At 25.0% G+C, this 23948-nt stretch overlaps 2 protein-coding genes across 2 annotated transcripts; one reads left to right on the top strand and one right to left on the bottom strand.

Annotated features, from left to right (window-relative positions):
* Window positions 1-1290: 1290 nt before the first annotated feature.
* Window positions 1291-12085, bottom strand: LOC122508307. Its single transcript, XM_043621583.1, has 6 exons — window positions 11974-12085; window positions 11332-11421; window positions 10211-10300; window positions 5167-7608; window positions 4358-4739; window positions 1291-1610 (listed from the first exon to the last, which is right to left on the bottom strand). The coding sequence occupies exons 2-4, from the start codon at window positions 11399-11401 to the stop codon at window positions 5231-5233; spliced, it is 2538 nt and encodes an 845-aa protein (XP_043477518.1). The 5' UTR covers window positions 11402-11421; window positions 11974-12085; the 3' UTR covers window positions 1291-1610; window positions 4358-4739; window positions 5167-5230.
* A 174-nt stretch (window positions 12086-12259) lies between these two features.
* Window positions 12260-18805, top strand: LOC122508308. The gene is made up of 13 exons (XM_043621584.1): window positions 12260-12411; window positions 13143-13385; window positions 13951-14181; window positions 14278-14424; window positions 14724-14816; window positions 15163-15243; window positions 15937-16148; window positions 16257-16422; window positions 16835-16934; window positions 17005-17186; window positions 17485-17902; window positions 17992-18027; window positions 18654-18805. The coding sequence occupies exons 2-10, from the start codon at window positions 13151-13153 to the stop codon at window positions 17084-17086; spliced, it is 1347 nt and encodes a 448-aa protein (XP_043477519.1). The 5' UTR covers window positions 12260-12411; window positions 13143-13150; the 3' UTR covers window positions 17087-17186; window positions 17485-17902; window positions 17992-18027; window positions 18654-18805.
* The last annotated feature ends 5143 nt before the right edge of the window (window positions 18806-23948 follow it).

The raw sequence follows: 23948 nt of genomic DNA, 5'->3' as shown, positions 1-23948 counted from the left end.
CATATAAATTTTTTTAATTTTAGAATCCACATAGCCATAATTTTGTACAATAATAAATTATGAGCAATTTAATTCCAATAAAAAAAATTATAATTTTTTTTCTAGATAGATCTTAAATCTTTATAAATGATTTTTTTATTATTGAACAACCGACTTAAAACACTGTATTATTGAAAATACAATTTTTTTTTTTAAATTTGACATAAAGTTTGTAAACATAATATAATAAATAATCACGTTAAACAAATATTATTTTGGATTTTTAATCAAACAATTTATATAACCAAAAGAATTAAGTTTTCATTCTTAATTGATTTTTTCTATACTTGATGGAACTTTTATAAAGTCAAAAAAGGTATTACTATTAAATTATATAGTTAAAAAATTTAGTTTTGAATTTTTTTAAGAAGCTTAAAGAATAATAAAATTAGATACGAAAAATTCGAAACGTTAAAAAGTTGTAATTTAATAAACATCCACTATTAGTAATTATTATAATATATTATAATCACGCGTCCAATAATAAATTTAATTCACTTGGCGGGTTTTTTGAAATCTACGAAATTCACCAAAAAAACTAAAATTCTTGAATTCTGTAAATTTTTTTTACCTTTTTTGGAAAAAAGTAGCATTTAGTAACTTTTTGACAAAATAAGTAGCAAAAAGTAGGCTTGACCAAAAAAAGTGGAAAAGTGTGTCACTTCGAAGCCTGGCTTCATTATTTTTGGGCTCTTGGAAAAAACTTTACTTATTTAATAGTCGCGACCGTCTCGACCCACACAGCACCGAAAATTCCCTGAACCTCGATTGAACCTTGCGCGGAGAGGTTCGGAAACTTCAGTAGCGAGATTCATACAAGTTTGTGTGGATGTTCAAATGTCCACATATATACAAGGTTTATCGCAGACATTGACTGAATATTGCATATCAATTTTCGTGAGATATTAATCGCAAATATTATTGCAAATTATTTCGAAAGATTTCAGGAAATTTAAAAGCGAAATTCGTTAAATATAATAATTAAATATTCTGTAAATTTAAAAAAGAGCGTAAATGTGAAAATTTTTAAAAAATTAAGTAAATTACAAAAAATATTAAAAATTGTACATAATCAGACACAGGGAGAAGTAAATAAAACATAAATTATAGAATTATAGATATATTTATATTTATTTTACTGGTAATTTCTTATTTTTGTAAAATTAGTACATATTTTAATTTAAAAAGTACACCTAATTATAGAAATAAAATTTTACGTATAATAATAGGAATATAGTTGAACAGCTCTACTACGATTTATACTAAAAAATTACGTTACATGACAATTAATTTTAATAAATAAATAAAATTTGTAATTGAAAAAATAGGTTAAATAAAATTCTAATTTGATAGTCCGCAGACACCATTTATATAGTAAAAAGAAATAAAACTTCTTCATTATAATGTATAAAATATTTGATGAATATTCAATTTGTTGAAGTCACAGGTATTGTCCACGTTATCTTTATACGTATTGGCTGCAGGCAATTTTTCACAAACATCTATTTTGATTCATCAAATTGATTCTCGTTGTAATCTGTGGTCCATGTTGCTCAGTTTCCATCAAGTATCTACCGAATTCAAAATTTCTATTAAAAAAATATTCTAGGTATTATATTAGAGAGTAAATAAGTAATTTCATTTTAATTTTTGTAACTTCGATATTTCCCCCACTATATAGATTTTAGTTTCTTTTCTCTTTTAAATAAACGCCACATAATACCAATGAAGAAAACTGCAAAATGTGATTTTCATTGAAGTGACCTAAAAGGAACTTCGAACTATCGATTTTATAGACATTTAAAAACATATAGTTAAATAACTTTGTAGAAAGTCATGATCACTTTTTATTTAATTTAAATGTAAATAGAAGAAACAAAAATAACCTTTTAAAACTCAATTGTTTGCATATTTTTTGATATTTTATGTTTATTCCGCAGAAAAGAAAAATTTAAATAGGTTGTTGATTTTGACAAAAGTTGTTCAAGAGGTCGAACTGTCACTAAAAACCAAATGTCTGTTAAAAAAATGAATGCCGGTCAAAGTAAAATCAAATTACATAAATTTACCTCTAGAAAAAGTAAAAATATTAACAAACTAAGAAATAATCAGAGTTGCCACAAATATTTAATTTTATTTTTCCCTGACTTTTCCCTGATTTCCAGACAAATTTTTCACTTTTTCCCTGACCCTAAAGAATATTCTGATTCACTCTAAAAATTATTAGATACTCAAAAAAGTTCTATTACATTTATTTACAAATTTCTTCAAAAGTAAAATTATTCCATAACATTAATAACTTCTTATTTAAATAAACATTTAATCATTATTATTTTTCCGTAGGAATTAAAATTCTTCAAAACATTCAAATTTAAACCTTTCTGAAATTCAACAACGTATAAGAATATTATTACAAAACACTATAAAATTTTTCAAAAAAAAATTAATTATGTACAAAAATCCTTCGCAAGAATTGATTTATTTTAAAAAATAGTTAAATTTCTCAAAAAATTCAATTATTTGAAAAAAATGTAAAAAAATTCGTTGCAAGAATTCAATTATTTTCATAAATAATAAATCAATTATTTGGTAATTCATTTTTAAATAAATTTTTATTTAAAAATTCTAGAAGAAAACAATTATTTAAATTAAAAAATAAATAATTTAATGTTTGTTGAAATTGAATTCTCTTAAGGAATTTTATCATCAAATTTTTAAATAATTGAATTCTTTAAAAATTTTAATAAAATTTTGTAAGAATAATTACATTTTTCGAGGAATTCGATTAAAATATTGTATCAAAAATAATAAAAATCCTGCGAAGAGTTTTATTATGTATGAAAATAATTAAAATTTTCCCAAGAATTTTATTAAAATTTTTCTAAAATAATTGTATTTCGGAGCAGAATTTTATTATTTATAAAGATACTTTAAATTTTGATAATTTTTTTTTTAATTTTTAAACATAATTGAATTTCTGCAAAAAATTTTATTACTTTTGAAAATAATTAAATTTGAATTATATTCAAGTTTATAAAAATAACGGAATTTTTGTAAAGAATTTTATTATTTTTAAAATTTTTATAAATAATTGAATTCTTGCAACGAATTTAATTCAAGTTTATAAAAATAATTGAATTCATGAAAAGAACTTTGTTAAATTTTTTTAAATAATTGAATTCTTGTGATGAATTTTATAAAAATCTTTTTAAATAATTCATATTTATCGAAAAATTTAATGAAATTTTGTATTTTAAATAATTGAATTTCTGGGAAAATTTGATTACTTATGAAAATAATTGAATTATTTCGAAGAAATTTATTAAAAATTGAATAATTTATTTCCTGTGAAATTTTTCTAAAAGTTTTATTAAAATTTTGTAATAAAAATATTTGAATTTTCTTGAAGAATTTTATTGTTTATAAAGATAATTGAAATTTTGAGAATTTTTTTTAAATTTCTGAACATAATTAAATTTTCGCCAAGAATTTTTATAATTTTTGAAAATAATTGAATTTCGGGAATCATTTGTAACTTTTCCAAAATTTAATTTTTAAAAATTTTTTTAACTAAAATTCCTCTAACAATCTAGTATTTATAAAAATTGTAAAAATTATTCATTAAATAATTTCTAAGTAACAATTTTATGATAGTTCCTGAAAAATTAAGTTATTTAAAAAGAAATTATTGACAGAAATAGAAAAAATTAAAGGTTTTGTATTAAAATTTGCAGTAATTTCATAGTTTACGAGGGAAACAAAAAGAACATCAAAATTCAAAATTTTCTTATGAATTTTAAAAATTTAACTTTTTCCAGTACTTTAATAAAAATCCCTGACTTTTCCCTCAATTCCCTGACCTGTAGCTACCCTGATAATGCAATCAAGTTAATTACTCGATAACTAATGTTAAAAAACAGTTAAAAGTATCTTTAAGACTGAAATTCAATTTTTTTGTAGTTAAAATTTTTAGAAAAAAATATTTAAAACTTTAATAACAAATTTTGTTAACCTTTTTAAAAATAATTAAATTCTATTAAAAATTCCATTTAAATTATATTGCAAAAAATAGAATTTCTCCAAAAACTTTTGTTAGAGTTTTAAAAAGTAATTTAAATTTTCCCAAAGAATTTTACTTAAATTTTTCAGAATAATTTTTTTTATTAAAACTATTTAAATTTAAAACGTTTGCATAATTGTTATAGTTTTGATTAAATGTGATGTAAAGTTTTTTTTAAATAAAAAATTGTAAAATGAAAATGAATGAAAAGAATGGCACATGAGCAAAATGGATAACGAATTTAAAGAAAGTAACTACCTGTATTAAACGTAGAGTTTGCAATCTTTCGAGAAATTTATTTTTGGAATTCATCCAGAATTTTTCTTTGGTACAGCCACAAAATTTAAAAATCCTGTCTGAAGTAATTGCAGCTCTTCTAAAACTTGGGTCAAAACGTAGAGATTGCAATCAAAGTTGACTCCAAAAAATGATTTTTATTATAAACTGCTTCCTTCCTTTCGAGAAAATTATGCTTTGATATTCGTCTTACTTTTTTTATAAGGCCATAAAATTAAAAAAATCCTCTCTAATAATTTGTATCTCTTCTAAAACGTATCGAAAGAAATAATCGAAGAATTGGTGTAAATTGTCATCTCGGAAAACAGGTAGTGAGCGCGTGAGTCACTCTTGACACCTCAAACTGAAAAATAGTAATTTATTATTAAATACATTAAGTGTCAATGAAATTCATTGAAAATTTTAATTTTCCATGATTAGCATTTTGAATACTGATGATTAAAATTTTCTTTATAACATTATTAACTTCTTAAAAATTGTGCGAAAAATAATTATTGTAATTTTTATGCTTTTTTATTATAATTTAAAATCCTTAATAATATCGACAAATTAAGTGATTTGAAACAATCTGAGAATCGAAAATTTAATGGTTTATTCAATTTAAGAGAGAAGTCTTCAAATTAAATTTTGAATAAATTAAATAATTAAATAAATAATAGATAACAAAATAAAGTAGAAAATTATTTTAAAAAATATGTTTCAAATCAATACATTCTTCTAATAACTGTTATTATAGTATTAAATTTAAGACAGAATCGAAAATAACTTACTGCTTTCAAAATGTGTACTGGAACGGAAATATTTGGAAAAACCTCGATTTTCTGCACTTTTCTCTCAAGGTTTATGTGCCAAAGGAATGGTCATTATTCCCCTCGCACATGGTACTTTCCACACTTTTGTGTGAACATCTTCAATTTTTATTAATTGTTTTTCTGAGCTGGTACTATTGGCGATATTTATATTGAAGAGACTCGAATCTGGATTGTCGTATAATTTATCAATTGCGAAATACTTAATTCCAATGACACAAATGTTTCCATTTTTAAACCTTATAATATTTTCTATTATTAAAAAATGTCCATCCTCCAATAAAACGCAAGCATCTTTTGAATCATTGCAGTTAAATGTAAAAGCTTCGTTTTTTAATATTTTAAATTGTTCAACATTAGAAGATGTTTCCCTGGTGAGTGGTCCATCGCGATGCTGTTGTTCAAGTTTTATTCTTGATATATTAGACGATAAATCGGTTGTTACTCTTTCCTCGTCGGCCTTTTCCTTTTCACCAAATCTTCTTGATAGTTGTTGCAGTGGTTTTTCTCCTTTTCGGATCATGTTTTTAATTGACATCATAAAATTTTCATACTTAAACGCACTGAATTTATCCAACGAACCGAACCGTTTTACATCTTTACAAATGTGTAATAAGTTGTGAACATTTTGACTTACATATCTCTTGCCATAAATACTTGGAAATTCTTTAACGAATTGGGTCAAGAGATCATGCGCATAATCAATATTGTTAGCATCACGAATATGATTATCGTTAACCAATATTGTAACTGCACTGTGAAACAATATAAAATGTGCATATACATCAGATTTCAGGATATTTTTTAGAACAATTGGACCCGTGTAAAGGAGAAAGGTCCTAAATTCAGTGGCCTTCCAATGTACGTAGTCAAAAAGTCCCCTTGGACGCCTTGCAAACTCCACTGGACAGCTGTGACGTAATGTCAATAACTTTTTTGAAATACTGTTTACTTGATTCGTTGATATCTTCACTGTTGTAGGCCCTTTTATCCAGAGAGTTATTAAACGTTTCATGACACCGAGAAGAATCAGATGCATATAGTCCAAGGGGACAGAAGATATAAACCCGAATCCAGGAAGGTCAGCGAATATTGGATGAACATCTGAATCTATTTCGTCATCATCAGTCTTTAATTTAAAAGGACCAATTCCTGGAAAACAGGTGTTACCAGACTTTTTCCCTTTCCCCTTTTTATTTTCCTGTCGTTTACGCTCATGTAGAACATAGACCCCTTCTATATTGCACTTTGTACAACTGTCATATCCGGTGTGGCCCTTTAAATATAAAATAAAAGCTTTCGCTGGAGTATCACAGCTTAAATATTCAATCGATACACGAACATTTTCCTCTTTCAAACCATCATTTATCACCTTCGTAGCCTCATCTATGAAATGCTTTAGGAATTCATTTGCATCATTTGGTTTTCCCCTACCAAAAAACGCTCCAACAGGATAAACTTGTTTAGAATTCAATTCAGAACATAAAATAAGCCACAGTCCTTCATTAGTAGATTTAAAAATGGGCAAACCGTCAACATTTATACCTAATCTAACATGATTCAAAGTTATTCCTTTTCTTTTATACTCTCTAAGAATCGATCGCACGGCTCTTTCCAATCCAAAGTGAAGATATTCACCACCACCAAATTGAGATGTTTCCGTATTTCTTTCAGTTTTTAATAAAGTTCTGGCGTCCATTGGTAAGTATGAATGTTGAGTATAGTTTCTTAAGATCAACAATAATGCAGTCAGAGCTACTAACGTGATTTTGTACATCAGTGCCCAATCGCGTAACATACTTATTAAACTCGGTTTTTCTTTATTTCCATCGTCGATTTCTGCATTTTCCGATGCAGTTGATATATTGTCAAAAATATTCTCGTCTGAAACTTCGTCGTTTGATAAATCATTCTGATTTTCAAAATCAGTTAAATCTACTGAAGATGAGTCAGAGCTGTCATAAAAATTAAAAAATTGCTTATTGTCTTGAAAACTATTTTTGTCGAATTGAAAAGAAGGTTGCTCAATTTCATCTGAGTCGTTAATATTAAAAACACCGGTTACATTCTTATTTTTAGAATTTATTTTGTTAGATGTTATGAAAGAAAATTGCGCATCCTCGTCAGATTCACAGGAACTGTAAGCATCCGTGATACATTTATGTAATGTATTATCAATCAGTGATGCAGATGGTGTTTTCTTATTACCTACATCTCCAACACTTGATGAAATGGGGTTTGTAGGAATAGTTGGCGGCCTATTTGAATGATTAATTTCTTCTTGCAAGTTTCGCAGGAATTGGTAATCACTTTTGCTTTTATTATCAATAATACGTTTAAATTGCCTCTCCGAGTAACCGCAAAATGTTGATTTTCGACGTTTACTGATCTGAGAATGAGTAACTGGAAAAAAATTTCAGTTCCAATAATTATTGTCGTAGAAAGTGGTCGGAACAAAATAAGAATGCAAACAATACAATTATAAATAGAAAGTAACACATAAATTACTTTATTCACATTTTTGCGGTTTACAATAAATTTGGAGAACTTTTATAAAATCTTTTATAGTCATAAATTTCAATTTATTAATTTTCCTGACAATTTACTGACATTCAAATTATTTTCCTTGACAAAATTCTTTGAACAAAGAATAATGGAAATTTTGGGAAAATTAGTAAAATTTATGAATTTTAATAATTTCTAAAAATTTAAGTTATGACCCTTCCTAATTTTAATTACTTTATAAATTTTCAAATCATTTTATTTACAACTCAATTTTACAAAATTTTGATTATTAGTAAATTTACCAATATTCAATATATTAGAAACAAAAACTTCAAATAATTTTTTAAAAAATCCAATTGAAGCATTTAATGCAATAAGAGCGTTTACCTATAACAAAAAACGGCGAACAAAGGTTTTTGAAGTTGAAGCTTTCAAACTTTAATAGTTAAAAAACTATACATGCAAATTAAATTACTGTTTTTTTCTTTACTTAATCCACTACTAAACAGGGTGTCTAACGGTCAGGGAAGTCAGGGAAAAGTCAGGGAATTTCTTTGGTCATGGAAAAGTCAGGAAAATTTCTAAAAATGTATACAAAAATTAAAATTTTTTGTAAATAAAAATTTTTTTTAATCTAACAAAAATTAGAAGATTTTTATTACCGTTTTTTTCTATCATTAGATATTAATTTATTGTTAAATATGTCAGTTATCATATTTTTGTCTCAAGAAAGCAAAAATAAAATTAGTAAAAGGTCAGGGAAAAAGTCAGGGAAAAGTCATGGAAAAGTCAGGGAATTTATTTCTCAATCCTTGTTAGACACCCTGCTAAATTATCAAACCCAAGTGTAATATTGAAGGAAAGTTGCAATTACCTATTAAATAATGTTCTTCAGAACCAATTTTTACGCCTTTTTTGCACCCCAACTACAAAATTATTCTCACTTAATGATATCAAAACGGGCGTTAAACGCTTAACGTTCTTGTTACACCTAATGCTTCAATTAAAATTTCTCAAAAAAATTAATTTTGCAAAATTGATAGTTAAAAATTTAAAAATTAAATTTTTAGCGATTTTAATTTGACACCTTTTTAAAATTCAATTATTTCTAAAAATTAATGGTACAATGCTTTTATAATTCCATTATTATCAAAAGTTTTATCTGAAATTCATTTGTAAATCAGTTTTTATTGGAAAATTCTACAAAAAATTCAATTATTTACAGAAGGAAATAACAAATTTATTGAATAATTAAATTTATTAATTTATAAACATTGTTTTTCATTAATATTATTTATTATTAGTTTATAAAATAATTAAATTAAAAAAAATTTTGTAAAATTTAAAATTGAGGGTTGCCACAGGTCTGGATTATAGGGAACATGATGAAAAAATCATGAAAAATTTTTAAGTACCTTTTTTTTAAAAAATTAAAAAAAGAATTTTTTTTATTTTTAACCCCTTCGCTGTTTGGAAAAATATTTATTTTAGTGACCCAAAAAATGTCCATTAAAATCTTTTAAATTGTTATATTACTTAAAAATAATAAACAATTATTTGTTTATTACTTTTTCTAGTATCATTGATACCTATAGATGTGAATAATAATATAAAAGAATTTATTTTATAATTTAAATAACAAATTTCTTTTTTTTGCTAAAACATTCACGACCCAACGTTGAGTTGTTAACAGTCTGGGCCATCTTTTTTCACGACTCAATGTTGGGTCGTTAAGTAACAGGCAACGGGTTAAGAATATGGTAATTAAAAGTTTATTTTCCTATAAATGTGCGATATTTCCCCTGCAATTTCCCCTGCAAAGTAAAACTAAAATTCAAAAGGAAAATTATGTTAAAAAGTAAAATTTAAATTAAAAAATATACAAATTCCCAAAATAATAAAAAATTGAAATGCAATATTTTAAACAAGAAATTTAATTAGACATTAGAAATCAATTTATAAAAGGATTAAATATTTAAAATGAAAACAAAAATTCCATTACAAAATTAGAATTGAATTTAGTTTCTTTAATGTTTAAGAAAGAAATTTTATTAGAAAATTAAAATTTAATTTTCAAACGAATTGATTTTTTTAAATTTAAAATAAATTCAATTGGAAAATTAGAATTTGATTTAGAAAAAATTTAATTTGGTAATTGAAACTAATTTAATAGAAAAATTCTGTAAAAAAGTAAAATTTTAAATGAAAAAAACAAAGTTTAAAAAATGAAATTCTATTTTAACCCTCCGTCACACACCTAGGGAGGGATTGCCTCCTCGGTTTCAGTATTTTTTAAATAACTTTTGTTTTTCTCATTGCAAAATAAAATCAGTTTCTATACCTTTCGGAGGTAATAGAGGTAACGGAGGGATAAAAAAGCAATTGAATTAAAAAGTAAGGATCAATATAAAAAAAAATTGAATTTAGAAATGAATTAAATTTTTAAAAAAGAAATTTAATTTAAAAATTACAATTTCATTTAATTTAATTTAGAAAATACCTTTTGGCTGTTCACTATTTCGAGAATCATTCGGATGAGAAGACTGAGGCTTGATGCATTCTTCATTTATTGTATCAATCCGTGGATAGTCTAGAATAGCAACATTAATTTGTTTTATATATAGGGAAAACAGAAACTTAAATGAATTCTAACCTCAACTCTAACCCTTTTTTTTTAATTAAAAAAAATCAATGGCAAAATTAGAATTCAATTTAGAAAAAAAAATAAATTTGGAAATTAAAACTGGAATTTAAAAGAAAAATTCTATTAAAAAGCAAAATTTAAAATAGAAAACAAATTCCAAAAGAAAAAAAAATTGAAATTTAATTATAAAAATGAAATTCAATTAAAAATTGGAAATCAATTTAGAAAAGAATTAAATGTTTGACATTCAAACAAAAATTCCATTGCAAAATTAGAATTTAGAAAAGAATTTAATTTTTTTAATGCTTAAAAAAGAAATTCTATTGAAAAATTAACATTTATTTTTTAAACGAATTTAGTGTTTTTCAATTTAGAAAACATTCAATGGCAAAATTAGAATTCAATTAAGAAAAAAATTAAATTTGGAAATTAAAACTAAAATTCAAAAGGAAAATTATGTTAAAAAGTAAAATTTAAATTAAAAAATATACAAATTCCCAAAATAATAAAAAATTGGAATGCAATATTTTAAACAAGAAATTTAATTAGACATTAGAAATCAATTTATAAAAGGATTAAATATTTAAAATGAAAACAAAAATTCCATTACAAAATTAGAATTAAATTTTGTTTCTTTAATGTTTAAGAAAGAAATTTTATTAGAAAATTAAAATTTAATTTTCAAACGAATTGATTTTTTTTAATTTAAAATAAATTCAATTGGAAAATTAGAATTAGATTTAGAAATATTTAATTTGGTAATTAAAACTAATTTAAAAGAAAAAATTCTGTAAAGAAGTAAAATTTTAAATGAAAATAACAAAGTCGAAAAAAATGAAATTCTATTTTAAGAAAGCAATTGAATTAAAAAGTAAAAATCAATATAGAAAAAAATTGAATTTAGAAATGAATTAAATTTTTAAAAAAGAAATTTAATTTAAAAATTACAATTTCATTTAATTTAATTTAGAAAATACCTTTTGGATGTTCACTATTTCGAGAATCATTCGGATGAGAAGACTGAGGCTTGATGCATTCTTCATCCATTGTATCAATCCGTGGATAGTCTACAATAGCAACATTAAATTGTTTTATATATAGAGAAAACAGAAACTTGAATGAATTCTAACCTCAACTCTAAGCACGTTTTTTTTAATTAAAAAAATAAATGGCAAAATTAGAATTCAATTTAGAAAAAAAATAAATTTGGAAATTAAAACTAGAATTTAAAAGAAAAATTCTATTAAAAAGCAAAATTTAAAATAGAAAACAAATTCCAAAAGAAAAAAAAATTGAAATTTAATTTTATAAATGAAATTCAATTAAAAATTGGAAATCAATTTAGAAAAGAATTAAATGTTTGAAATTCAAACAAAAATTCCATTACAAAATTAGAATTTAGAAAAGAATTTAATTTCATTTTTTTAATTATAATAATATAATAAAAACGTGCATAGAGTAGAGGTTAGAATTATTTCACTTTTTTGTTTTCAGTTTTTTAAATTAAAAAACTCACTTTTTAACGCACTTATAATACAACTGTAGTTGTAAAGAACTTAGTAATTTCAATAAAATATTTGTAAGTATTAAAAAATAAATTAAGGAAAAAACCTTCTTACCTTCTTAAGTAGCGTCGATCACGTTTTAAATATGGTATTTCAGTTGATTTCTATTCTATGTCTTAGTCGATGATGCACACACGCTTACAGTGTAATTTACAAACATGGATTTCCTATGTAGATTCGGTTCCAAAAATATACCACTGAATCAACCAATCACAGTATTACCAAAACAATTACTATTCGTGGAAGGATAGCACTTTTTTGACAGGAAGTCCAATTCCAACCAATGGTTTTTTTATATTTAAATGACTTTCTCGCGGGCAATATCGCGAGAATTTGCGGCGTCTGTCTACAGCAGGCGACCTAACTCCTAAGTATCAACATTACTTATACGTGGTTTTAAAAGCGTGCTTCGCAGAAAAGATTGTGTGTTTCCAGGGTTTCCAGTTTACCTTTAATTTTAATCCAAGAAAATCAACTCAATCGGGCATAAAGGTAAGGTGTTTTATTTTATTTTCAATGTATTTATTAGTGTAGTGCGGAAAAATTGTTATATTGATTTATAATTGTGGAATAGAACTTTAAAACGGTTAAAACCATTTTTATAACCTCAAATTGCACGTTGCGTTAAGAACGTTTTCAATTCCATTTTGCGAAAAAAATGTATATTTATATAAATATTCGAAAATTATATACAATTAAATTTTGATATATGATATAACATGAGAATAATAATTTATCTTAATTAAATGAGATTAACCTTTGAAGTGATATGCCGGTCTGACAGATGAGACCGCTACAAAAATTTTCTTTGCTTGTAATTTTTATCAAAGTAAGGTACGAACTTTAGCTTTTCAGTATTAATTTTTTTTTAAATTTGGGTGTGATTAATTTTTATTATTTATTTATAACTAACAATACAAAGAAAATTTTCTCAAAAGACTTGACGTGGGCCGAATCATAGTTTTCGTTCTTTTAATTTTTAAATTAAATTGTTTATAAAAAAAATTTGTTTTTTAAATTACTTAAAAGTTAAAGAAAAACCAAAATTTTCTTTCTTTGACAACTTTTTTCTAAACTCAATACTTTCAAAGTTATAAACTATAACTCGGCCCATCTCAGATCTTTGGAGAAAATTTTCTGTATATTGTCTACATATTTATTTCTGTATATTTTTCTATATATTGTTGTTATTACATTAACTTCTATTTTAATTCTTTTATAAGCTGCAACTATGAGCGACCAGATTTTCGCCGTTGTCGAATTCGAAGACGGGGTTGCAATTATCCGAAGTTCTTGGGCTACTTTCGATGAAAATGGCAAAATTGTATCGAGTTTGTACCCTCCCCACAAAAGTGAAAAGGAACTAAAGAAATATTTACAGGATCCAAATTGTAAGAAAGACATCAGATGGGGTAGTGACACAAAAGGAACACCTTACACTGTCCTCAAGCATGTTCGCAACACAGGTGATTAAAATTTGTATTTAAAAATATTGAACCTTTAAAATATTTATAAAAATTTCTTATTTAAAAATTGTTTAAGAATTCATTTATTATTATTATTTACATCTTTTAATTTAATTTTAAATTTTGAGAAAATTCTTGTCAACTGTCGTTTACATTAAACAACTTCAAATCACTATTATTTTAATATAAAATTTAAATTTTTTCCTTAATTCAAAAAATAATTAAAATCTTCTTAAAAAATTGGATTTACGGAAAACTTATTAAAATAATTAAAAATAAGTAAGATATTATTACAAACATTTATCAATAAATAATTTTTAAGACTTTTTAATTGAAAAATTATTGTAAATAATTGAATTCTCATAGAATTTTGTAAAATTATCTAAAATCACTAAATTGACAACAAATTTAATAAAAAAAATTTCAATAAATTAATTTTTAGTTTTAAATAAGTAGAAGTAATTTTTGTACTTTATTAAAAAAATTTCGATTATAATTGTTTAAAAGTAAAATTAAAAACATCTGACTTTAGTATAAATAACATTAAAAAAAATTTACTTTACAGCTACATTAGAAGATGCCGCAAAGAAACGTGATTTTTATTTAGATGGTATTTCAGACATCGAAACGGATGATAATCTGAATATGGAAATTTTAAAAAGCTCGAGACATTCTCGAAACGAAAAAAGAATTGATAGTGATTTTACGGACGGAGAGCATGGTTCAAATGGGACGACGACAAACAAAACATTCACTTCTCAATTAAAAAAACTGGACATAAATTCTTTACAGTACCGTAAGCATTATTAAATTTTGAGTTAATTTATTTATGTTAAAAAAATTTACAAATGAATAACTTAATTATCATGAACTATAATTTATTTCATTTTAGAAGCAAGAAATAATGTGTCCCCTGTCAAGAGAGCAAATGTTTCAGGTGATAAATCTGTAGTAGAAGTAGCTGAAAAAATTTTGCTAGAGGATGAAATGGCTGCTACAGAAAGTCATGCACATACTTCTAAAGAAACGGAATCAAATGGTGAGTTTTTTAACGTATATTTATATTGTTTCCTTTAATAATTAATTAAATGAAGCCCGATAATCGAATCTAGTAAAATACTAACATTTAAATAGCAGAAATAGTTTTTTGTTTTCTAGTTCCAAAATAGTATAAAAATTAGTAAAATTCGCCTGGAATCAGATTTATATTCGCGAGTTTTTGACCTCGTTGATTCCGAATTTGGCATTATATTTTTAATAAATTTTCATAAATGTAGAAAAACTTTATAATATTACGTTTGCTTTTCCACTTTTGGTTTTATTGTAATGTCTTTATAGGCAAGCGTCCAGAAGGACCACCGACGCAGGACCAAGGTCAAGGCCGCGATCAAATTGATCCACAGGAGGTTCTAACAGGAGATTTACAGCGTGGTGAGTTTGTTTTTTATTGAATTCTAATTTGTAAAACAAACTCATGAATTATAATTTAAACAATAATCAATTGCTTATAATAATTTAAATTAACTTCTTTAAAAATTCAATCACTTTAAACATTTTCATGAGTCTGAATTACTAAAAATTGTTTTACCGTTTTTCTATAACAATTGATTTTTAAAGATTAAAATGTATTTTATGACTTATATTTGATTCAATAAAATTTTACATGCAGTAAATTTCATATCTAATTTTAAAATTCAAATTCAATCAAGAAATACTATCACTATTCATTTAATTAATTTATTTTATAAAATTTTATTGTAAAAATTTGTTATTTTAGAAGATGCGAATGCAGGTAGGGGGAAGAAAAGAAAAAGTTCCAGATTTTCTGATGATCCACAGGAAGTGGCTAGTTGGAACAGTAAGATTTTACCACAATAATTTAATTATTTTCCCAAATAATAAAATTTTTCACGAGAATTAGATTATTAAAAAAGAATAAAATAAAATTCTTCGCAAGAATTCAATTATTTTTGTAAATAATAAAATTAATTTTAGAAATTCAATTATTTTTTAAAAAATGGATAAATTTTTTATAATTCTTTATAAGAATTAGAATCTAAGAAACAACCAATTTTTCAATATATTATTTATTTTTGTATTTAAAAATAGTAGAAATTGAGTTAAAGTTTTTAAAAAGAATTGAAATAAAAACGAATTTCTGTTGAAATTCTAAATAATTTTATTAAATAATGTTATTGGTTTACTTTTAGAAATAATTTTTTTTAATATTTATTTTATGATAATTTTTAATGATAAAAATTAAGAAAGTAATTGAATTTTTGAAAAATTTAGAATTAAAGTTCTCAGCAGGATTAGAATGAACATAAATATTTTTGATTAAAATCAAGAAACAGTCAGGGAAATATTGACAAGCAGAAAAAATGGCACTATTCTATGTAAAAATCTACTACCGGGGAGTGTTAAGATTTTAAAAATAGGGCTACATAGTTTGTGAACGACCGGTAACCTAAAAGGGCACAAAACTATCCTATCGTAACATTTATTTTCTCTTTACCCTTATATAAAAACAAATGTCTTGATCACTGTTTAGTGTCGCCCGAAGATGTTTGTCTGCACAAAAAAGTCAACACTATAGGAGTAGTATGTGAATATATCGTGTCACGAATAGACTCAATGCAGCCTGCTAAAGAATTAGATGATTCCGATACAGAGGACCATTTATCAAACTTTCCTATAAACACGCAGGCAGATTATGACGAGATGAAAATAAAATTGGACGACAAAGATTACTATAAAAGTGTAGTGAGTAGTTTTAACTTTTTCATTTTTATTAACCTTTGTTTTTTAAATAAAATGTTTATAACAGTGGAGTTTTAATTTTATAGATATAACGAAATGTACTCTTTTCAGGTTAAATCAATTACAGGTTTGGGAAAGTTAAGAACCCTCTCCATGACTGTCAAATCCATTATGAATGCACTAATAAACCCAACAACTGGCACAATATTTACTTTCCAGGGAAGAGGGGGCAAGAAAATTGCGTTTCAGGGTTCTGTTTTTCATCGTCTAGTAGTGCGTAAGTAATTCATTCTTTAATTTTCAGGGTGGCCTCAAGTCAGGGAACAACTGGAAATCAGGGAAAAGTCAGGGAATTTTGATTGAAAAACACCACAAATTACAAAATGTTGTTACTTAAATGTCAATTCAGTTTTTATTTAGACGTTTTTGTAATATAGCTCATTATAATGGTGTCCTTGCATTTTTTATAAGTTTGAACCTTCTTACGGACATTTTAATGTAGAATATAAAATAAATCAAAAATTTGTTATTCAGAGAAAATAAAAAATTAGTCAGAGAAAAATTAGGGCAAAGTCAGGGAATTTTGAAAATAAAATTTTGCGGCCACTCTGATTTTATTTTAACGCTCTTCTCTAAAATTTTGCTTTTTCACAAATGAGTTAAATATAATTTTAATAACTCACTTCCAGAGGCATCAAGAAAACTATATAAAAATGAAACCCAAGCCAACATTGATTCATGGATTGAAGACTGGCTGGTCCATTGTAACGACAAAATTAAGCGGTTAAAGTACGTATATTTATCTTATGGTTATTGTTTTAAATTTCGATTTAACATTAATAATATATTTGTTTTTTAGGAAGAAGGAAGAAAAAAGACTAGAGAAAGAGGCAGCTCAGAATTTTTCTTTCTCTGATTTAGATGGGGAAAATTCAGAATAATGGCTTCGGAATAGATTAAATCAATACGAACCATGATTTTGTCATGCATTATTTGTACCATGCAAGCGCAGCATGTTGGTCATTTTTTAAATATGCACAGGTAATTTTTTAAACATAATTAAATTTAAATTAAGTTTTTTGAACGAATTAAACCTTTTTTAAAATAACTTTTCTCCATTAAAGAAATTAAAATTTGCATTTTTCACATTTTTAAATTAAATATTTAATAACAAAAATTATTCAAAAAGCTATTTTTATTGCCAATGAATGAATCTCTAATGTTTAAAAATGATGGCCATTGGTAAAAAAAAGTCAGGAAAATTTTGTTTACTTTTTTAATTGGCCATGTTTTAAAAAATATTAATTTTTAATTAACATTTCTACATAAATTGTTTCAGGGGCCAACGCTGCATCATTTTAAAACCATAATTTATATTGATAAAATATAATTGATATTTCATTTAACATTTTTAAAACAAGCACTTATTGAAAAAAAAAATTTAATTTTAAACACTTGTCAGTTTTAAAACATGTTTATCAAAAACTTTTTGAAGAATGTAACTCGTTGTAAACTATTATAGTTTGGAATAAAATATTTTTTGTAATTATGATAAATTATTCAAAATTTCGATAACAAATTTTTCTTTTAAAATTAAAAATATTTTACGAAATAAATAAAAAACAATGGACATAAAGAAAATATGTTAATAAAAATCAATTAGAATATGGCAATGGAAATAACGTCAGAGCAACGTTATTTTTGAGGTGAATGGAGAAAATACGCCTTTTACCCACAACTTGCTGTTATCTCTACCGGTAAATGAAACCAGAATATTCTATAATACCTTTTCTTAATAAACGTATGAAAACTAACTTAAAACCTTTGATTCTGTTTTGTGTTTCAGACACGGCGAGTATGATTATTTACGATTCAAGAAGAGGTAAAACTATTTTTTACATTGAAGATAATTATGTTTTATTGATATTTATTCTCTAAATTTTTTCTCGTAGTCCAGATTATTTGTAAAATTCTTAACGTTATGTTACTTGTCAATCTCCTAAAATTTTAATTTTTTAACAATTTTTTGTCAAAGTTACGGTACAACAGTTTATTCTTAAAAAGCAGCATAATTTTCATTATTTAAAGAATTATATTTTATCATTATTTATGTAGAGTAATATTAATGTTTTTATTCTTATCATTTAAAACTAATTTTATATACACTTAACAATAGTTATAATATGTATATGACAATACAGGTTTCTGCAGAAACATTCTTTAAAAAATTATGCAGAAAATATGTAGTTTTAAATATTTGACTTTAAAAATAAAGTGTCCTGACGCGTGAAAAGGACCACACGCCTAAAAATATTGATTTTCAGTTATTAATCAATTTTGTCGATTGAAATAATTTAGATAAAATGTTATAAATTACTTAAAATTAATTTTTATGGAGGTAAAGTTCCTTTCACTGTGTCAGGATACAGATAATTGAATAGAAGTAAATTTAATTAAGTTTTTCGATAAATAAAATTAAGAAATAATATAATATAACTTGTTTTTCAGCGTACGATCAAGTGGAAAACGGAAAAAGAAGAAAAAAGGGAAGACTAAGAGCAACGGAATAAATAATTTTAATAATAATATATGAAATTCGAAATTCTGTGAATTATAATTTAACCTTTGAATTATCAATAAATATACATATACCTATGAAATTCTACTTTATTTATCTGATTATATTAATTTTTTTGTAATTTACTTAATTTTTTAAAAAATTCCACATTTACGCTCTTTTTTAAATTTACAGAATATTTAATTATTATATTTAACGAATTTCGCTTTTAAATTTCCTGAAATCTTTCGAAATAATTTGCAATAATATTTGCGATTAATATCTCACGAAAATTGATATGCAATATTCAGTCAATGTCTGCGATAAACCTTGTATATATGTGGACATTTGAACATCCACACAAACTTGTATGAATCTCGCTACTGAAGTTTCCGAACCTCTCCGCGCAAGGTTCAATCGAGGTTCAGGGAATTTTCGGTGCTGTGTGGGGACTCTTTGGTAAAAAATCTAAAAATATCGAAAATTATCAAAAATTCAAAAATCCGAATTTCTTAAAATTCAACATTTTTTCCTCTCTTTTATGGGATTTAGCTTCATTATTTTTGGGCTCTTGGAAAATACTTTACTTATTTAATAGTCTCGACTCTTTGGTAAAAAATCTAAAATTATAGAAAATTATCAAAAATCCGAAAAATCGAATTTTTTAAAATTCAATATTTTTTCTTCTCTTTTATGCCATTTAGCTTTGTTATTATTTGAATTTCTATTCAAGAGAAAAAATGGAAAACAGAAAAAATTTAGAAACTTTTAAAAGTTCCAGGCCTTTTCCATTATTTCCCTGATTTCCAGAAGCCTTTTAAAAATTCCATACCATTTCCATGATTTCCAGATTCTGTACCCAGATAACAATCGTGCGTCGCATTTAAACGCATGTTTCTTGCACTAACTGCGACTTACCAGATGAGTCGGTTCATATACGCATCTTACTATCGTCTGTGACGCTGGTAATAATGCGAGTGTTGTGAACTGCATTTCGTAAGCGCCTGTGATACAAAATGATAAGCATGTTCCGTTCACAAGTGCGACTCGCTAGAAGAGTCAATCCATACGCATTTTACCATCCACAGTGCGAATGCTGTGAATGCGTGTGCAGTGAACTGCACTTAATACGCACGCAATTAATGATGCGCAACCACCCGTATCGGCAATCACACATTTTATAATGGCGACAGCATTGTTTGTGGTGTGTTATCAAAATAAGTTTTTATTGTGATTTCATTTTTTATTGTTTTTTATTGCGATATTATTGTGAGGAATTATTGTGGATTTAATTTTTAGTAAAAAAAAAAATTCCAAAATTGTACTGAAATATTAAATTAAAATCGTTTTTATAAATAACATTTTAATTTAAAAAAAATTACTAATGTCAATAATCTTTTCTTTTTATTTAATTCAAATAAGGCTGAAGTATAAATATAATTTATTCGCATTATACCGTCACGCATGTGCCCATCACAATATGCGACAGTTATGGATCGCATATGATGACGCATCTGAGTGGTCCAGTGAACGCGCATAGTGCGGATAAATCGGCACGCGTGCAGATGATATTAGTAGCACACAACGCGCATTTTGTTATCTGGGTAGGAACCCTGTTATTGTTTACTATTATATTTATTATTTTTTATTTATTTATTATTGTTATTATATCTATTATTATTTATTATTATACTTACTTTTTAAAAACATTATTATGGAAAATTATTAAAACAATAAAAGGAAAATTTTTTATGAAAAAATTATTAAACAAATAAAATTTCTAAACAAAAAAGAGTAAATAATAAAAAATTATGAAATGTATAATTTTTTTAGAAATAAACTATAGTTGATAAATAATAAAAAAAAAATTATCTATTAAAATTTATTTTTTCTGAATGTGTCATATTATTATTATTCCTATTAATTTTCAAATTGTCTATAAAAAAAATTAATCTTGGTATTTGAAATAATTTTGTTTAAAAAAATTTTTATAACTAATATAATTTAAAAAATTATACATTTCATAATTTTTTATTATTTACTTTTTTTTGTTTAGTAATTTTATTTGTTTAATAATTTTTTCATAAAAAATTTCCCTTTATTGTTTTAATAATTTTCCATAATAATATTTTTAAAAAGTAAGTATAATAATAAATAATAATAGATATAATAACAATAATAAATAAATAAACAAATAATAAATATAATAGTAAACAATAAGAGTAATTGACATTTAATATTTTTGTTCCTCACGTTCATTCCTACTGTACCACGCAAACGGAGCAACCTGTTATGGTCGGCCATGTCCAACTTCTCCCTACATATAGAGCTATCAGTTTGATATGTTTCGTAAAACGCGGATTGATATTTACGCCCATAGAAACATCTAATCGTCATAAGAAAATTTGTTTTATATTCTCTATTAAATATTATTTTTCCCTAAATCGCCCTTTTTTTCATTTTCTGTCTGAATTTTTAAAAATTAATTATCAAAGAAAAAAATTACACCAAAAGAGGGGAAGTTTTCGACTTTGATAATTAATTTTGAAAAATTCAGACAGAAAATGAAAAAAAGGGCGATTTAAGGAAAAATAATATTTAATAGAGAATATAATTCAAACTTACTTATGACGATTAGATGTTTCTAGGAGCGTAAATATAAATCCGCGTTTTACAAAACAAAGCAACAGCTCGATGTAGGCCTTTGCCGACCATAACAGGTTGCACCATTTTCGTGTTGAAAGTATTTACGCTATGGTAATGTAGGGACGTAGATGATCAACAAAAATAATAAGTCATTACTTTTATTATTTAATATTATATAAATAATTATATTTATTTGTTTATTTATCTATTATTATTTATTATTATTCTTACTTTTTAGAAATATTATAATGGAAAAGTATAAAACAAAGTAATGTAAATTTTTTATGAAAATATTATTAAACATAATTTTTGTCATAAAATTGGATCTTTTTTATGAAAAAAGTCCTTTTTCTGAAACACGGAGGTACTCAGAATTTATTTCCAATTATGAAAACCATTTTTGTCTTGAGAAAACGACGTTGATGTTTGCAATTTTTTTCTAACAATTTTTGAAGTAGATTATTAAATTTTCGTCTTTTTTCAATACATTGCAGCTTTTTTTTTATTAAAAAAAGGCATTTTTTGACATTTATTTTTCTAAATAATTTCATATCATAATTTTTATTGATGAAAAATAGAAATACAGAAAAATTAAGATTAAATTTTGATCAGAAATTAAATAAGTAAACAAATAATTTTCCATATAGAAAAATTGAATAACAATGTTATTTTTAGAATTTTCAGTTTAAAAACAAAGATTTTTTTCAAAACAATACTTCTATAGGTAATTATGAAAATCATCGATTTCATTTGGAATTCTTTTCATGGATTTAAAAACATATTTTCTACCAAATTACGCGTGTGTTTCGAAATCCACCAATTTTTAAGAAAAATGATAATTGAAAAAGGGTCAAAATATTTTCTGTCCGCTTTTATTTTATGACCGTTGAATTCCTTATAAAAAATTACTTTAAAACTAATTTTGTGGAATATTTAAATTAGATTTTTCATATACTTAAAAATATCAATAATAAAAATAACAATAAAAAATTTTTAAAATTATACATTTCATAATTTTTTATTATTTACTTTTTTTTTGTTTAGAAATTTTATTTGTTTAATAATTTTTTCATAAAAAATTTTCCTTTATTGTTTTAATACTTTTCCATAATAATATTTTAAAAAAGTAAGTAAAATAATAAATAATAATAGATATAATAACAATAATAAATAAATAAACAAATAATAAATGTAATAGTAAACAATGAGAGTATAATTGACATTTAATATTTTTGTTCCTCACGTTCATTTCTACTGTACTACGCAAACGGTGCAACCTGATATAGTCGGCCGTGGCTAACCTCCCATATTGAGCTGTCAGTTTGCTATGTTTTGGAAAACGCGGATTGATATTCACGCCCATAGAAACATCTAATCGTCATAAGAAAACTTGTTGAATATTCTCTATTAAATATTATTTTTCCCTAAATCGCCCTTTTTTTCATTTTCAATCTGGATTTTTTTTAATTAATTATCAAAGTCAAAAAATTTCACCAAGATGGACGAAAAAAGGGGAAAAGAGTGGAAGTTGAGGAGAAATCGCTCGCTACGCCTATGTGTACTTTTAAATATTTCCCACCGTGCAGCGTCCTTAATATAAACGAAAAATGTTCAATGAAGGCCAACGCAGAATAGATCTGTAACCGGAACCGCAATCGTAAGCGTAACCGTAAGAATGAGTTAAAGAAGGATAGGTATATTGTTTATCCTTCTCTAACTCATTCTTCCGCTTACGGTTACGATTGCGGTTCCGGTTACAGATCTATTCTGCGTTGGCCTTTAGGGCTCAAAAGATGCGTCTGAAAAAAACTCTACAAAACTAAAGAAAAACTTTATGAATCGGACTGAAAATACTCTCATATTATGTCCCCCGGGGAGACCTACAATTTAAAAAAAATTGAGGCCTTTAGCTCTTTCTCGTTCTGAGATATTGAGGCAAATGTAATGTTTGTACACACACACATCGGGACAAATTTTTATAATCCGTTTTTTGGACATCGGAAATCAAAATACGTCGACATTTTTTTTTTATTTATTTAGAACATTTATACGGGCAGTGCCCATATTCGTACATAAAGTCTATGAGAAAGCAATAACAGAAATTATTTTAAATTTTTGCTGGTAAGTCATCTCATTTATACTCTCTTTACGTATATTTTTATATAAACTAAGTAAACAATATCATGTTAAATTTCGTGCAGTTTTTCCAATAATCTATTCTACCAAGTTTTGGGTACCTATGTCCCATGTAGGTAGAATAGTGGAATAGAGGCAGCGAATCGTGAAAGGTGTTAAATTGAGTTATAGCGGAAATATCGGTTATTATTGGCTATGCAACAGCTATAATGCTATTCTCCTTTTTTTGTTCACCCACATGGAACATAGGTACTTGCATTTCGGTAGAATAGTGGTACAGAATAAAATATAAATTTTACAACATTTTTCAAAATAAAGAAACATTAAAATATATTTATAATTTTAAAATAAAAATTAACAGTATATTAATATTAAAATATACAATTGAGGGCTCGGATTGAAGAACCGACGCTTGTAAACGCACAGAACATTACGAAGCGTCGCGTCGGTTCTTTGATCCAAGC

This window comes from Leptopilina heterotoma, unplaced genomic scaffold (assembly GCF_015476425.1).
Source record: "Leptopilina heterotoma isolate Lh14 unplaced genomic scaffold, ASM1547642v1 Lhet_530, whole genome shotgun sequence".
Lineage (NCBI taxonomy): Eukaryota > Metazoa > Arthropoda > Insecta > Hymenoptera > Figitidae > Leptopilina > Leptopilina heterotoma.
Note: the sequence above shows the minus strand (reverse complement) of the source record. Positions and strands in the feature narration are given on the sequence as shown.